We start from the raw sequence: 17135 nt of genomic DNA, 5'->3' as shown, positions 1-17135 counted from the left end.
TATATTCAAGATATTTATGTACTTACAAAATACCATCCCAATTCATCCTATTTCATCATATCCCAGATAACAGAAAGCCATGTTTACTTTTTTTCCCCTTTTATTTGTTTTTTAATAGGTAGGGTAAGCTTTATTGATAGGACGTTGCACTAAGAAAGTGCAAAGCTTTATTCATCTTTTAAAGTCAAATTCAAAGAACAGAAAGTTTCCTGTTCTGAATAGCTTTGCGCCTCACTGTACGAATCGCATGCTTCTTTGAAGTTGCTTCGCTTCACCCACGCAAAGCAAATACCGTCTGTTTCGCATCACTTCCTCGTTTTAAGTGACGAAATGATCACTTAACTTTATTTCCCTTCCCTCCCCTACTTCCTGACCAAGCTGTAAACATAATAAAGTTGAATGCGACACAGTTTTCTCACCTATCCAGGTCAGGTATTAAGCTTGGAAATAATTAATTAGGAACCAAAGTTAATACATAAAGAAAAGGAAGATTGTACAAGTACGTAAAAGTTAGAACCTTCAGTCAACTTTTAACTCCTCTAGTACAAGCAAGTTTAAGGGGTCACACCCTTGAAACAAACACAAAATTACCAATATCATTGGGGAACCATAAAGTTACTGACAAGGCACCTGTAATCCTGATGCATATGAATCTAATAGACTGCGAAGAATTTCAATAAACTGGCAGTGCATGTCATCCCCAAAATCTGTTAGCATACCTCTGACCTGAAAATTAAAAACAAAGTCATTATTCACTGCTTCCTCTACATAGAAAGCACTCCATAGCAGCAAGTCCTGAAACAATCTGCTAAACATAAACACAGCAGACTGATAAAAAAGAAACAAAAACTAGAAAAGAAACTGAACAACTGTACTTGTCAAAAAATAAATACTACACAAAGAAGAAGCAAATAGAAGGTCCTAGTTTCAAAAGGATCATGTGTTTCTTAACCTTACAATATTTTGATTAGGGTGTCTGTTATCTATGAATATAATGGTTTTTTGACACATGTCATGCTGGTTTTAATGTAATATAATGGAAGTTCAATTCTGAGTGGTAAACTACATATGAATCAAACTCCTAGGACTGAGTAGGATACCCAATAAGTACAAAAAAAAAAACAACCCAGTGTAATCCCACAAGTGGGTCTGGGGAGGGTGGTGTATATGCAGAGTTTATCCCTACCTTGTGAAGGTAGAGAGGCAGGGACAGTGTTTTTGGAAGCGCGAAGCAGAAAAAAGCGACAAGGCCCGCTTCACGCTTCAAGCGAGCAATTCTCTACAAAGGACCAAAATAAACCTTGAACAATTATTAAATTATTAAATTAATAAACTAAAATGACACATTGAATTAATTAAATACCAACAAACTTTCCAGAGCAGCCCAGAAAGCTATGTTGCTCGAATTCTTCAGAAATGTTGACGCATGCGTGTGGGGTTCTCCAAAGGTAGTGCATTTTAGGAGAAACCGACATGGGTGCGGCAACATTTTTGTAGAGTGCGACCAACATAGCCAGAAAGAAAAAAATAAGAAAGACAAAGAAACCAGACTAGCCCAGAATGAAAAAAACAGAGGAAACTCCAGCAAACAGTCCAGCGAAACAGAGGACACAGTCGTGCAACTCTAGCGACTGCGAGCAAGAATTGAAAAAAATAAAATTGCCAGCCCCTCCACCAGCAGTGAGCGAAGAAGAAAAGGTTTATCCTAAGTCGGACCCTTTTTAGATTTTAGGATTCTTTTTCTTCTAAAAGGAGTCCAGTTTTTTAATAATTTTCTTTTAAAAAAAAAAAAAAAAAAAGCGCACACTTCCTACTGCTTCACGCTTCTGTTCACCTCTCGCTTCAGGGCATGAAGCGCCCGCCTCATTGGACCTCCATCGCTTCAGGCCATTGAAGTGCCCAGCCTCCGCCTCGCTTCGCTTCACCATTGCGGACACTTTTCTAAACACTAGGCCTGGGCTGGGATACCCAAGAAGTAATGGCAGGAAGTGAAGCCAGCATAAGAAACAAATGAGATGCAGAACATTATAAACAAAGAGAAGGAAAGGAGAGACCACCCACCACCTATCCCAAACTACAGAAAAGAAGAGGTTAAGAATAAGAGGGGCAAGACAGAAAGGTGCCTTTCAGGAAACCAACAACCATGACAAATTGATCAATCAATCAACTTTTGGGCTTGACTATACAAGTCCTCTATATCTATTACGCATTCAGGTTTTTATCCAATACCAAATATTCTTTTTTAAGAAAAGGAGGACTTTCTGTATAACACACTTATCTCAGCACACAAAAGTAGTTTAACCGCAACAAGTTACTACTGCCTAATGAATCCCTTACTTCCATTACATAGCCACTCCTACAGACCAATGCATCAATACGTCTATGTAGAGCATCGATAAACCATTTCAAGCGACCTTCTCCTAATTTTTCCTCAATCTGTGCCACTTTCACACTTTGTCGAACTTGATCATTCTTAACCTTTTTTGAGATGGTAACAAAAAATCTTGTACAACACACCTATTCTAACATCCACATTTCCACAATATTCATCTTGGAGACAGGTTGAGCCTCTTCTCTTCTATATAACATTGCCAGTCACATACTAATTTCACAGAATTTGCAATTCACCAATTTTAAGTACCCGAACGAACTTGCGTACCTCATCTAACTCACGAAGTATCTGCTGCTTATCGTAAAACCCTTACGAATTATTTGGATACGAATAAAATTTCTTGAGAAAATCACTCCCCACGTTCCTTTTTACTTGTCTAATATGCTAAAAGTAGATTTTTACTTTTACTAGTCTACTTTAGTAAATCAAGAGAGAATTATTATTTTTTTTTTCAATTTTACCCTTATCGTTGAGTAACCATTTCCCAACCTTATTCAAGTAATAGTAGTCAAATTTAGATTTTTAAAGCATCGTAATTGCAATGGACAACTACAACAAACAACATTCTCCAAATTTACACAAAAATACCATAGAATAGTATTTTTCTTCACTATATACATTTCTTTTCCTCCGGATATTTGTTCTGTGAATTAGTAGTACTTGTATTACCTTTCTCTTCTAAAAACTATTTTTCACCTTAAAAAAAAAAAAAAAAAAAAAAAAAAACCTATCCTGGTTAGGCAAGTATTTCCACAAGTTTTTTATTTTACGAAATAGGGAGAGATACAAAAGATATTGATAGTTAAAGATTCAACGAAAGTACTTGAAGATTCAACAAAAGTTGAAAACTCAATTGAGAAAGTTGAAGATTCAAGGAATATTAAAGTTGACGACTAAAAAAAACAAGTTGAAACCCCAATAGAAACAGTTGAAGTTGAAGATCCAAAGATAAAAGTTGTAAAAAATTATGACTTGAATGTTGTGGATTGCGGGTTTAATTCGAACGGGTTTCTTAGAAGGAGATGAAACATTTGAGAACAAAGAAATACAGAAACAAATAGGAAAATATTATCCAAATTTTTATTCAGTTAAACATATTACTCTTTTGGTGTAGTTAAATTTTGTTTTTTGGTCCTTTAAGTGGTGTAGAGGATTTCTTGATGTCAAATTATTTCTCCCTTTAACAAATCCAAACTAATAGAACTGTTATGTTGGTATTGTGTCAAATTTGATGAGATTTTGTCAAATTTATTTTAAACATCACTTTATTAAAAGGCATTATTTCTTAACAACTTTACTTTATTAAAAAAAAATAGTGTTACATAAGAGACAATAAACAAGTACGAAAAGAAAAATGAAGAAATTGTTGGAATTGAATAATCGAAATGAACTAGTTATGAGCAAGTCATGAACAATTTTTAATCCCAGACTGACTTAAAATTCTAGAATCAATAACGAAATAGAAAAATTTATTCATGCATTCACTGATTTCTTTGTTTAAAAATTTAGTTACAAATCTACTTCACCAAAAGGAGTAATATATGTTTATCTTAACAAAATATGGAAAATAATATTTCAACACTTTCCTATATGTTTTTTGTAATTCTGTCATTGTCAAATGATTCTTCTCTTTTAAGAAACTTGATAAAATTAAAAACGCAATCCATAACATTCAAGTCATAATCTCTTACAACTTTTATCTTTGAATCTTCAACTATTTCTATTGGTTCTTCAGCTCTCTTTTTTGAATTTTCAACTTCAACATTTGTTGAATATTCAAGAACATCCTTTGAATCTTTAACTATCAATATCTTTTTCATATCTTTCTCCATTTCTTCAGAAATATACTCACAGAAATACTTGACTAAACTAGAGAATTTTTTTAAGAAAAAAGTAGTTTCTAAAAGAGAAGAGTAATACAAGTACTACCAATTCATAGTACTCCAATGAATATCCAGAGTAGAAGTATATTTATATAGTCGAGACAAGTACTACTCCATAATATTTCTGCTAAAGGTTGGAAAATAGGAGGGTTCCTATAGTCGCTCATTGCTATAATTATGCTTTGAAAATCTAAATTTGACTATTAGTACTCCAATAAATTTGGAAAATGGTTACTTCATGATAAGGTAAAATTGAAAAAAAAAAAAAAAAAAAAAAATTAATTCTCTCTTGATATGCTGAAGTACACAAGTAAAAAGGACAATATATTTTCAGTATACTGGACAAGTGAAAAAGGAACGGAAGGAGTACTAAGCTTCAAGTTGAAACTTTTGGTGTCAATCATTGCTTCTGTTGATAGAATTGAGATTTAAAGGTGATAGTATTATAGAGATTAATTACTATTGACAAGTATAATTTAGTAACACCAACACTTAATTACAATAGTTTCTTAAGGGGATTGCAAAGTGAATACTGGACGTGTAAAAAGAAATGAAGGGAGTAAATAAAGCATGTGTGCAAAGAGAAAAGGTGTTTGGATATTTATAGCCTCATAGAGTTCTTCATAGTCCCGACTTGGTTGATTTCCGCACTACTTTCATCAATTAAGACAATATTATCGGCAAATTCCACACACCACCTCTAACAAAAGGACTGCCGGACAGATAGTAATCACGGAAAAGCCTTGATGCCGCAACCCCCCACCCCCACCCCGAGAAAAAGGAAAAACTAATAAACAGTAATCAACCATTAAGCAGCACAAGCTACAGCAAGATAAACTGCAAAACCTACCAGAAGTTGGATACCTAAAACCTACCACCACTAATTTTGAAACTGCATTCAACAATCAGTTGGTTTACCTCAACGTGGTGAACAACCCCCGCTTTTCAATGCCATCAAACAACCCAGTTAATACACGTCTTTTTCACAAGGGATGCTCTTGCTATTCTTTAATGCAGTAGAAGAAAGTTAGTCTGCTAAAACTACATTCAGCAAAGGTCCCAGACGTTTAGATGAATCTTGGCAACCTTTAAGCCAACAGAAAATCGCTTTTTGAGACAACGGAATGCTCACTTAAGGGGAAAGAATCATTAATGGACACAGTTATATTGAGATTATCTGAGGCAAACTCACTATCATAAAGAAATTTTGGTCAGAGGGTGCGAGGAACACAACAAAGAGAGAGCAGTACTTAGTAGTATCTCTAAACTGCCAAAGAGTGCTAAAAACTAATTTGACAATATTTTCTAATAATATATCTCATGAATCAAACACCGCTTTTGCAAGAGAAGAATAACCCAGATTCAAGTGTTGAGATGGTGTGCTTCAAAATCTTATGAAAAGAGGTTTCAATATGGATCTTTGCATGTCTTGACTTACATGATTCCATGCATCTCAAGTGACAGGTAACCTCAACCATAGCAACACTGATATAGACTCATATCAGCATCAAATGCTGCCGCATTCTGAAATGAAAAAAACAAAACAAAGAGAAGTCCAATAGTTACTCACCAGAAGTCCAAAAAGGGTAAGACCTTCCTGACGAATTACATGAGACCGCAGAAGATTCGGGTCCTGATTCAAGAGAATCAGAATGTCTGTCCTGCGTCCATTAGCATTTTCGTAATACGAACTTCAGAGAGGAACACAAGGTGCATGCACAAAGAACAAGAAAAGAAAAAGAATCTACTTGCTGAAGAATAATGTTATGGTCCATTACCCCGTCAGCACAAGCTTTTTGTCGGGGCTCTGCAAAACATCAACTATAATATCGAATATGCCCTCACTAACAAGATCCCTGCAACCATTAACATATTTCCGGTTCCATCACCCACAAACCATAATTCGAGAAAAGTTCACTCGCCAGAAAGCAACAGATCTAAAATTCAAACAATCATCTTCGTGCATACAGGACAACCATTTCTAGAACAAAGGAAAAGCCTATGAATTATGATGCATACCTGAATAGCCGAACTTGCTGGACCGTCTGCAAGCTCTTACTCAAGGTGCAAAACTCATGCAAAAAGTGTATCTAGTACAATAGGAAAACGAAGAATCAACAATCATATGATAAGGAGACTACTACTACTCAGAAGTTTCCTGCCCAAACAGCAAAATAGGAAGAAAAATAATAGGTACATATACAAACTTCAAGAAGATACTAACATGTGTTATGCAAGAGCAGCAAGTATGATGCTATTATTATGTCTCCTTTAAGGGCATGTCAAAGCAGTTTTTTTTTTTTTTTTTTTGGACAGGTAGCAACTTTGTATTATAGACCAGTACTTAGGTAGTACTGAAAACCCCTTTACAAAAGAAAAAGGAAAAAACGAAGAAGCTAAGAAAGTAAAATCCTAACATGAGTCAAGAACTTCTAGGATTGATTCTGCATCTACAGAGGGATTCTTTGTACACCAAAAACAAAATAGCAACATACGGTCTTGCTTGATCTTCTGTAGAGTGCTACTTCTATCCTCGAAGCATCTGGAGTTCCTTTCTTTCCAGATTGTCCACCATATGCAAGCTGGAATGATCCTCCAGTAGCTTTTATTCCTTGCCCCAATCCTAGCCTCCTCCCAGCTAGAGAGAGTGTCAACAATCTTGCTAGGCATTGTCCAAGATATGCCTCTGAGATTGATAAAAAGTTTCCATAGCTGATCATTAATTCTGCAATGTAAAAACAAATGCCCTACTGTCTCGGCTGCTTCCCCACATGCAACAATTTGAAACTAAGATAATCCTACTCTTTCTCAGGTTTTCATGTGTCAAAACAGCTTCTTTGGCTAGCAACCATGTGAAGCATGTAACCTTAAGAGGTATCTTAACTTTCCAAATTTGTCTCCATGGCCAGTTAGAGTTTTGTGGCTTAGTCATTTTCATGATCTTATAGCCTGAACTCACTTTGTAGTGCCACTTGTTATGCCAAGTCCACCACAAACAGTCCACCCCATCCTTCAGCCCTTGGAAAGACTCCAAATGTTTATAAAGCTCAACTAGTCTAAATGCTCCCAGGCACTCTCCCCAAGAAAGTTCTCTCTCCTACTTCTTAGGAGGGGAACTAACCCTTTTCCGGTGACTTTCTACCGGAATTTCTTTCTCTCTCTCTCTCATCTATTCTCAAGTTATTACCTTCTGTGATATCTTATCCTTCTCTTTCAGTTCGACAACTTAGATTCTCTTCTCAGACATGGGTGACAATAGAATTTACTTCAATGCAGGGTTTAAATCCTTGGTCTTCTGGAAACTCTGACTGGTATGAATGGGTAGAAAGAAGTAGAAAGATGATGAGGAGGACATCCATAAGTAGCAAAATCATGGAGTGGATCATTTTCACTTTGAAAGAAGCCCTAACAGATCAGAAGACGGTGGTGAGGAGATGGAAAACTTCTGAACGAGAAGCAGAGCACTTTTGCACCAGGAAACACAATGAGCATGGGAGATATATGAGCATCTTATCATTAAATGGTAGTGGCAGATCAGTCCTAATCATTCCAGAGCCTGTATTGAATGCTGGATGGGTTGACTTAGCATTTAAGATTGAAAGATTCATTAAGTGCCACTCAAAGCAGGAACAAGCAGCCCCTCCTAGAATTAATGAAACCAACTACCCTTTCTCAAAGGTAGTACAAGAGAGTAAATGGCAATCGAGAAATCTCCGTACAGCAGAGGTTAAAAGCAAGAAAGGAAGCATTGAAATATCAGAATCATCTGCAGATCAGGAAAATGGGCTCTTGAAGAGATGTTTAGTTGGATGTTGTGGAGAAAAGTCAAAGGAAAAACCTACCCTAGCAGATATAAGGAGATGGTCTGCATCCAACTGGAAAAAGGCTATTGGGATAAACATCTATGAGCTAATAGCTATACAATGATATGTTCCTATTTCAATTCCCAAATAGACATATGGCTGAACAAACTCTCCAAGGACAATGGAGGTGGAAGAACATCTGTTTTAACCTCGAATGGTGGAGCCCATTATCAGGAAGTGTCTCAAACTCCATTGAAGTAAAGGAGACATGGATCAGAGCAGTGGGATGCCCACTGCATTTGTGGTCACAGAAAATTTTCCAAGATATAGGTGAAATCTGTGGGGGATGGGTGGCTACAGAGGAGGAGACAGAACTCAAGAACCATATGAAATGGGCAAGAATTTTGGTGTCCAATGATGGTAGATTTATACCGAGGGAGGTGTTGATCAATCGTAATGGAATCACGTATTACTTCCCAATCTGGGTGGAAAGTAAAACGAGATTCGAAATCACGCCGGAAAAGGAAGGAAGAACCATTAGAGATGCTGCTGTAGATGATGCTGTGAAAGATCAAGGCAAAGCTATTGCATGCTGGGTAAAAGGAGATGACCTCTGCAAAGAAGTACAAGAATCCCATCCTCTGGGTACAAGAACCATCAGAGATGCTGTTGTAGATGCTGCTGTGAAAGATCCAGGAAAAGCTATTGCATGCTGGGTAAAAGGAGATGACCTCTGCAAAGAAGTACAAGAATCCCATCCTCCTAGGGATTCCAGAGATACGCATCACATGGGACTGTCAAATACAGTGGTTGACTTCACATCAGAGGTATCACGTGATGGGCAAGTAAACAATTTAACTGAAATTTCAGGATTGGGCCGGGTATGTGAGCCCACACCTAAGAAACCTCTGAAAGTGATAAATGGGCCTCATTTTGCTGGACAAGTTATCTTTAATGACTTAACTTGTGATTATTACTTGCCCTCAACATCGTACAACAACAATTGGCACTGCATGACCATGGCTGAGCTCTCAAAACAAAAAGAAAAGCATGCATGCACACAAACTACAAAGGAAGTGAACACTTTTGCAGAAGAAGTGATGAACTCGTTTGGGGAGATGATTGGGGAAACTTCAGAAGTGGTGGAAAAAGATGATAGGCAGATGGTGGCTGGGGAAAATGGTGGAAAGAGGGTGGCAGAGGACCTATATGAGATAGCAGATCTGAATCCTTTCGATGCTATCGAAAACTGGGAAGTTGAGGAGGCAGAGCCTATCCAAATTCAGCAACAGCAAACAATCGTGGATAAAGAGCAAGAAGCTTGGGTATGGGTACAGCAAAATATGAGTAAATTCAACAAAATCTTTGGGGTAGATTTCCAGGGGCATGAGGAAGAGGCTATGGAACTATTACTACAAATCGACAGCAGTAAGAAGAATGGTGCAGGATTCTGAATGCAGAAAAACAAGGTTTAAGGGTGGACAAGAGCTGAAAAATCTTGTTTCTTTTGATGCTAAATACAAGAGCAATGGGAATAGGCACAAGGGGAGAAGTATCATCCCTGTTTCTTAATGCAGTTCAAACTAGTAACATGGAATGTTACGGGATTAAACAATAGGGACAAAAGGAGACTGGTGAGCAGTTTAGTTTTTGACTGGAGAGCAGATATCATCTGTTTTCAGGAAACTAAAATTGAGGGTGACTTTACAGAACTGGTGAAACAAATCTTTGGGGGGGAGGGAGGGGGGGGGGAGATGGATTAGTTTTGCTTGTTTGGAAGCTAGTGGAACAAGAGGGGGGATTCTGTTGATGTGGGATAAAAGAGTATGAAGGGGGGGGGGGGGTATTCTTGAAATAGGTGCTTACACTCTAACCTGTAAGTTTGAAGCACAATTACAAAACTTCTCATGCCATATCACAGAGTGTATGCTCCAAACTCTTATAAAGAAAGAAGAGGGGTGTGGGAAGAATTAGGTTCTGTGAGGGGCTTAATGGAAGGGCCATGGGCTGTTTGTGGAGATTATAATGTCACTAGGTTTATCTCAGAGAAGAAAAACTGTACTCAAAAGAACCGGGGGATGAAGGAATTTTCTGATCTCATTGAAGACATGAACCTAATTGACCTACAGCTTGAGGATGCTACTTATACTTGGTTCAAAGATGACAATCTAGAGATAGCTTCTAGAATTGACAGGATATTAATCTCAAAAGAGTTAGATGATAGTTTCAACAATTTGAAACAGATTCCTCTTCAAAGACTGGTTTCAGACCATATTCCAGTTGCTTTACAAGGTGGTTCATGGAATAGGAGTAAAAGTTATTTTAAATTTGAAAACTGGTGGCTAAGTTTAGAGGGTTTTGTGGATAGAGTTAGGGGTTGGTGGAATTCTTTAACTTCACAGCAAACCAGACTACATACTTGCTTGTAAATTAAAAGCTCTAAAGTCTAATCTCAAGACTTGGAGCGAGGAAGTGAGGATGGAAACTTGGGCCCTAAAAGAAGAAGTTTGCTAGGACAGATGGCTGAAATGGATGTAGTGCTAGAAGAAAGAGGAATCAATCAAGAAGGCAACTTTACTTATGGAGTATGAGGAGTTGGTCAAGAATGAAGAAATATCTTGGAGACAGAAATCAAGATCACTATGGTTAAAAGAAGGGGACAAGAACACTAAGTTCTTTCACAAAATGGCAAATGCTCACAGAAGATATAACAATATTGATCAGCTTGTGATTCAGGGAGAAACAATTGAGGAGCCAGCTAGAATTGAAGAAAAGATAATTGATTACTATCAAAAGCCGTATTCTGAGACCACACAATGGAGGCCAGCCTGTAACTTCACAAATTGCCCTACTATATCAGAGGAGGAAAAGGAGTCTTTACAAGGCAGTTTTGAAGAAAATGAAGTATTGAGATGTCTAAAATTGTGTGCAGTTGACAAAGCTCCAGGCCCTGATGGATTCACCATGGGTTTCTTCATCAAATGTTGGGAAGTAGTGAAGCACGACATAATGAACACTTTTCACAACTTCCCTGAGCAAGGAGTTTTTGAGAAAAGTTTTAATGCAACTTTCATTACTCTAATTCCTAAGAAGAAAGGTGCTAAGGGACTTCAGGCCTATCAGTTTGATAGGTAGTATTTATAAAATCTTTTCCAAAGTGTTGACTGAAAGAATGAAAGGGGTCATTGCAAAACTAGTGGACTCCCAGTAGATGGCCTTCATTAAGGGCAGACAAATTATGGATGTTGTGCTAGTAGCTAATGAAGCAGTAGATTCCAGGTTTAAGCAGAAGAAACCTGGAATCCTTTGCAAGCTAGATATTGAAAAAGCATATGATCATGTAAACTGGAGGTACTTACTCCAGGTTTTGGAGATGATGGGTTTTGACAGAAATGGATCCAATGGATCAAATTCTGCATATCAACTGCTAGTTTCTCAGTTCGATTAATGGTTCCCTCAGCAGGTTTTTTTAAAGCACAAAGAGGTCTCAGGCAAGGTGACCCCTTGTCACCTTTCCTATTTTTGATTGCAATGGAAGGTCTAAACAATATGATCAAGACAACAAAGGTGAATGGATGGATAAATGGTTTTGAGGTGGCTAGAGCTGGTAATGAAAGTCTGGAGGTGACACACCTTCAATATGCAGATGACACACTGATCTTTTGTGATGCTGAAGAGGAGCAACTAAGGTTTTTAAGGATGATACTAGTCCTATTTGAAGGAATCTCGGGGCTGCACATTAATTGGAGGAGTTTTTGTATCCTATCAATGAAGTCCCAAACATGAACTTGTTGGCTACAAATCTAGGTGTTGAAGTTGGTACTCTGCCAACTATCTATCTGGGAATGCCTCTGGGAGCCAAATCTAATTCAACAGAGATTTGGAACAATATGATTAAAAAATGTGAGAGGCAACTAGCCAGATGGAAGAGCCAATATTTGTCCTTAGGGGGTAGAGTGACACTCATCAACTCAGTCCTTGATGCCCTACCAACATATATGATGTCTCTGTTCCTAATTCCAGCAGGGATTATCAAGAGGTTGGATAGCATCAGGAGGAAATTCCTGTGGCAAGGAAATAAAGAAAAAAAAAGGATTTCACTTGGTGAAGTGGAAAGTAGTGATTACTGGCAAGAAGTGTCGGGGACTGGGAATAAAAGATATGAAAATGCAGAGCAAAGCACTCAGAATGAAGTGGCTATGGAAGTATGCCAATGAAAATCAACTTTTATGGAGGAAAGTTATCAATGCAAAATATGAAAAGGAAGATAGCTGGATGACAAAGGAGGTTACCACACCATATGGGGTTAGTCTGTGGAGATCCATAAGAGCCTTATGGAATGAAGTGAAGTGCAACTCCAAGATCAAAGTAGTGAATGGGGTCAAAACCAGATTCTAGAAGGATAATTGGCTTGAGGCTGGTCATCTGGAAACACTACTTCCAAATATATACAATATTGTCTTAGATCATCAAAGGACTGTGGCTGATTTGTGAACACCTCAAGGATGGAATTTCACTTTCAGAAGGCAAATCAATGATTAGGAGATACAAAGAGTGGCTGATTTTCTTAACATACTGGAACAATTTAAGGGACTTCAGGTAGGAGAGGATGTTTTTTGGTGGCTGGGGAATAAAAAAGGAGTGTTCAAAGTTAGTTCAGCCTACAGGATGATAAATCAATCAATTCAACAGATTACCAACTGGCCCTGGAAACACATTTGGAGATCCAAAATCCCACATAAAGTTAGCTGCTTTGTGTGGCTTTTAGCTAAAAAAGCAGTTCTTACACGGGATAATTTGATGAAAAGGGGGATAATTTTATGCTCTAGATGTTTCCTCTGTGGAGAAACAACAGAGACGTTAATCATCTGTTTCTACACTGTAAGTTTACACAACAGCTTTGGAGAATATTTTTAAATCTCAAAGGTATAGCCTGGACCATGCCTAGCAAGGTTTCAGAGGCTCTAAAGAGTTGGGAAGATGCAGGATTGCAGGCAAAGAACAGAAATAGATGGAGAATTGTCCCTGCCAGCATATGGTGGGCAATATGAAAGGAGAGAAACTCCAGATGTTTTGAGAGTATAGAGAATGGAGTGCAGAAGGTCAAGTTGAATTGTATTTTATTGCTTTGTTTTTGGTGTAAGCAGGCTTACTCAGATGATACTATTTCCATTATTGATGTATTAGATTCAATATAGGATTAGAATAGTAGAATCTTGGAATACTTTTGTAGATATGGTTTCAGTACAACCTATATACTGTTTTGTTCATATGGAATACAATACAGTTACCAGTTTCAAAAAAAAAAAAAAAAAAAAAAAAAGCTCAATTAGTCTAGGTATTTCCCAGTCATTCAACATTCTTCTTAAGATCAACTCCCAACCTTGAGGTGACCACATTTCAGCCACTGTTTTGTTCTGATGTTGTGCCAGAGCAAACATATCAGGAAATAGCTCCTCCAAATGTTTGTTTCCCAACCACCTATCCTTCCCAGAAAATTGTTTTGTTGCCATTATATACTCTGATAACAGAGTGGCTCTTTAAAAAAAGGCCACCATGCTCTGATTGATCTCCAGACAGTTACACCATATGATTTATTTACCTCCTTAGTAGCCAAAAATCCAGCTCCCCATACTTCAATTTGATCACTTTTCCCCATAAAGAATGTGAGTCTTGAGCATACCTCCACAGCCACTTCAATTTTAAAGCCTTACTTCGATTCTTCAAATTTTTGATACCAAGACCACCTTGTTTTTTACTACTGATCAGAACTTTCCACTTAACTAAATGATAACCTTTCTTTTCCTATAACCTTTCTTTTCCTTGTTTCCTTGACAGAAGAAGGACCTTCTGAGCTTGTCGAGTCTTTGGACTACACTTGAGGGGATAGGAAATAAGGATAACATATATGTTGGAAGAGCATCAAAAACTGCATTGATCAGAGTGAGCCTGCCTCCCAGAGACAAATATTGTGCTTTCCATCTAGACAACTTCTTCTCACACTTTTCCAGAACTGCATCCCAAATGTTCTTTGACCTTGATTTAGCACCCAATGGCATCCCAAGATAGGCATGGGTAAAAAACCTGCTTCACCTCCCAAGATTGTGGCCAGAAGCTCTATATTAGGGACTGAATTGATGGGATATATATGGCTTTTCCCCCAGTTGATGTGAAGCCTTGAGATGCCTTCAAAGAGTACCAGAATTACTCTCAGATATTTTAGTTGTTCCCAGTGTTATCTAAAGCAAAAAGCGCAAAAAAGCTCTAAGGTCACCCGGGGCTTAAAGCGCAAAGCGCAAATAAAAGTGTGGGCTTTAATGAAAAAAGACGCAATGGCGAAAAAATGCAAAAATATATATATGTTTAGTGAAGACTAATAATAATAAGCATGATAACAAATATATGGACAAAGAAATTGTAAAAACATTACGATGAAGTTGAATATCAATTATCTAGTGTCATCTCTTCAAGAGAGGCTCATTGGCAAGGAAAAGTATGTCTTAGAGCCTTGATGATGACACTGAAGCGCACATAAAGCAAGGCGAAGCGCTCGACATGTTTTGAGCCTCGCTTCAGGGCTTAAGCACGCTTTAAGCACGCCTTTGACAACACTGGTTGTTCCTCAATTGCATCACAAAAAATCAGTGTCATCTACATATTGGAGATGAGTCACCTCCAAACTCCTCTCATTGTCTGTGGAAACCTCAAAACCTGTGATCCATCCATTTACTTTTGCTGTCTTGATCATGTTGTTTAAAACCTCAATAGCTAGAATGAATAGAAACGGGGATAGGGGATCCCCTTGCCTAATTCCTCTTTGAGAATCAAAGAAACCAGTTTTTTTTTTCAATAAGTAATGTGAAATTTTACTGAAAACAGCCAGCAATAAGGATAAACTGAAGTTACGTCCGGAACAGACATTACAATGAGTGTAACGAGTTAAAACATCAACCATGGCCACGTTATCATTTACACCATTATTAGGCATTTTTCCTCCAAAAGATAAGCAAAGATATGCATCTACACTTAATACTGACAATATTATCTCTGGAGTCCTCAAAAATCCTAGTGTTTCTTTCTTTCCAAGTTGCCCACCAGACTAAAGCTGGAATATTGTTCAATAAAGCAGTTAGGAATTGTAAAAGGATGAACAGAACATAATAGTTGTCTTCTTGCATTTGACATAAAAACACTAGATGGCATTCTAATTTCACCTAGATTAGTGAGTATAAATGTGTTCAATTGTCTGACCACCTCATCTAAAAGCTTAAATTGTTGAATGGGTCATCCTTTAGTTACTTAATTATGTTTCAGCCCCTCTTACGTGAGGGCCTGACAATTTTTCTTGAACCAAGCATGTGGAAATTATTTATGATGGTGAGACTTGAACTCAAACTTGCACCTACTCCAATACCATATTGAATTGTGTTACCACCATTTAAAAGATTAAACCTTTAGAGAAGATCAACTATATTCACTTAACTATGTCTTCAAATGCCCCTCCGCCTAGGGTTGAACATCTAGAGTGTGGACAATATAACATGAGAGCCCAAGATTAGGTAAAATAGAATAGGAACGTGTCATCCCCTGCTATAGACCTTGGGCCTAATTCAACCCCAAAACTTAGACCATGAGGTGAGGATTGCCAACATTCTAAAGACCCCCGCATTGAATTCTTGAAAGAAGAAAAGTTTCCAACATCAAGTCCATTTTGTAGGTCACTGTTATTTACTAGATTATATCCCTTGTTCTCCTTACAACCATGCCAAAGAAAATCCTTTCTAAGCTTGTCCAGTTTCTTTAACACCTTAGAAGGACGAGGAAATAAAGACATTACATAGACTGGGAGGGAGTCGAGCACTGAGTTGATGAGAATCAGTCTGCCTCCTGGTGATAGATATTGAGCCTTCCACCTTGCCAATTTCTTCTCTGTTTTCTCTACAATGCCATCCCATATCACTTCCTCCTTATGTTTGTTTCCCAATGGCATACCCAAATAAACTGTGGGAAGGGTATCCACTTTACAACCCAGTATCTCTGCCAAATTTTTTATGTTCCCCACCTCCTTGATTGGAGAAAGATTGACTTTCCCCCAGTTTATTCTCAGCCCAGATGCGGCTTCAACAAGTTGAAGTATCAGCCTGATGTAACTTACCTGCTCCTCTGATGGTTCCCAAAAGATGACTATATCATCTGCATAAAGCAAATGACAAATTTCCTTGGCTTGACCACTAGGGCTTCCAACTTGAAAGCCTTTGATCCATCTGTTATGGAGTACCATCCTTATCATACTGTCAAATCCTTCCATTGCCAAGATGAAGAGAAATGGGGATAGGGGATCCCCTGTCTCAGACCTTTCCCCGAAGGAAAGAAACCAACTGGATCCCCATTTACCAAATTTGAAAATCTTACTGAGCTTATGCAAAACTCAATCCAGCCATTTCTCCCCAAATCCCATTTGTTTGAGAGTCATCAGCAGAAACTTCCAATTAACATGATCATAAGCCTTTTCAATGTCTAGCTTACACATCACACCAGGCTTATCTCATTTCATTCTGGTGTCCACACATTCACTTGCTATGAGAGCAGCATCCATAATTTGCCTCCCTTTAATGAAAGTAATCTGTTGTTTGTTGACTAGCCTGTCCACCACTTTCTTCAACCTTTCAGCCAACAACTTTGCTATTACCTTGTAAATGCAAATGATGAGACTTACGGGTCTCAAATCCTTCAATTCTGAGGCTCCTGCTTTCTTTGGAATGAAAGCCACATATGTTGCCTTGAAGCTTCTCTCAATTCTCTGATTGGCATGGAAGTCATTAACTGTATTCTTTATGTCTTCCTTCAGAAGATCCCAAAAGGAAAGACAGAAAGACATGGAAAAACCATCAGGCCGGGGGGCCTTTTCCATAACACATAATTTGATGCTATCTAAAATCTCCTTAATCAAACTGCCTCTGTAACCACTCCTGTTAATACATGAGTGGTTATAATATAGTTGCAGTTCTGGCCTCCATTCCTCTGTTTCCTTGTACAACTTTTGATAGAAGCTCTGAA

The 17135-nt window shown here is 37.9% G+C and overlaps 1 protein-coding gene across 6 annotated transcripts in view; it reads right to left on the bottom strand.

Annotated features, from left to right (window-relative positions):
• Window positions 1–17135, bottom strand: part of LOC132051456 (uncharacterized) — a 52605-nt gene that overhangs the window by 8821 nt on the left and 26649 nt on the right. For 5 of the 6 annotated variants that reach the window (XM_059442524.1, XM_059442523.1, XM_059442520.1 and 2 more), the window contains 5 exons: window positions 6295–6365; window positions 6054–6131; window positions 5846–5936; window positions 1187–1279; window positions 631–726 (listed from right to left, as the gene is read on the bottom strand). In XM_059442524.1, coding sequence (XP_059298507.1) covers window positions 631–726; window positions 1187–1279; window positions 5846–5936; window positions 6054–6131; window positions 6295–6365 — 429 coding nt within the window. The remainder of the gene's footprint in view (window positions 1–630; window positions 727–1186; window positions 1280–5845; window positions 5937–6053; window positions 6132–6294; window positions 6366–17135) is intronic. The other variant, XM_059442525.1, reaches the window with a different exon arrangement.

Source organism: Lycium ferocissimum, chromosome 4 (genome assembly GCF_029784015.1).
Source record: "Lycium ferocissimum isolate CSIRO_LF1 chromosome 4, AGI_CSIRO_Lferr_CH_V1, whole genome shotgun sequence".
Taxonomy (NCBI): domain Eukaryota; kingdom Viridiplantae; phylum Streptophyta; class Magnoliopsida; order Solanales; family Solanaceae; genus Lycium; species Lycium ferocissimum.
This window is presented reverse-complemented; position numbering and strand designations above follow the sequence as displayed.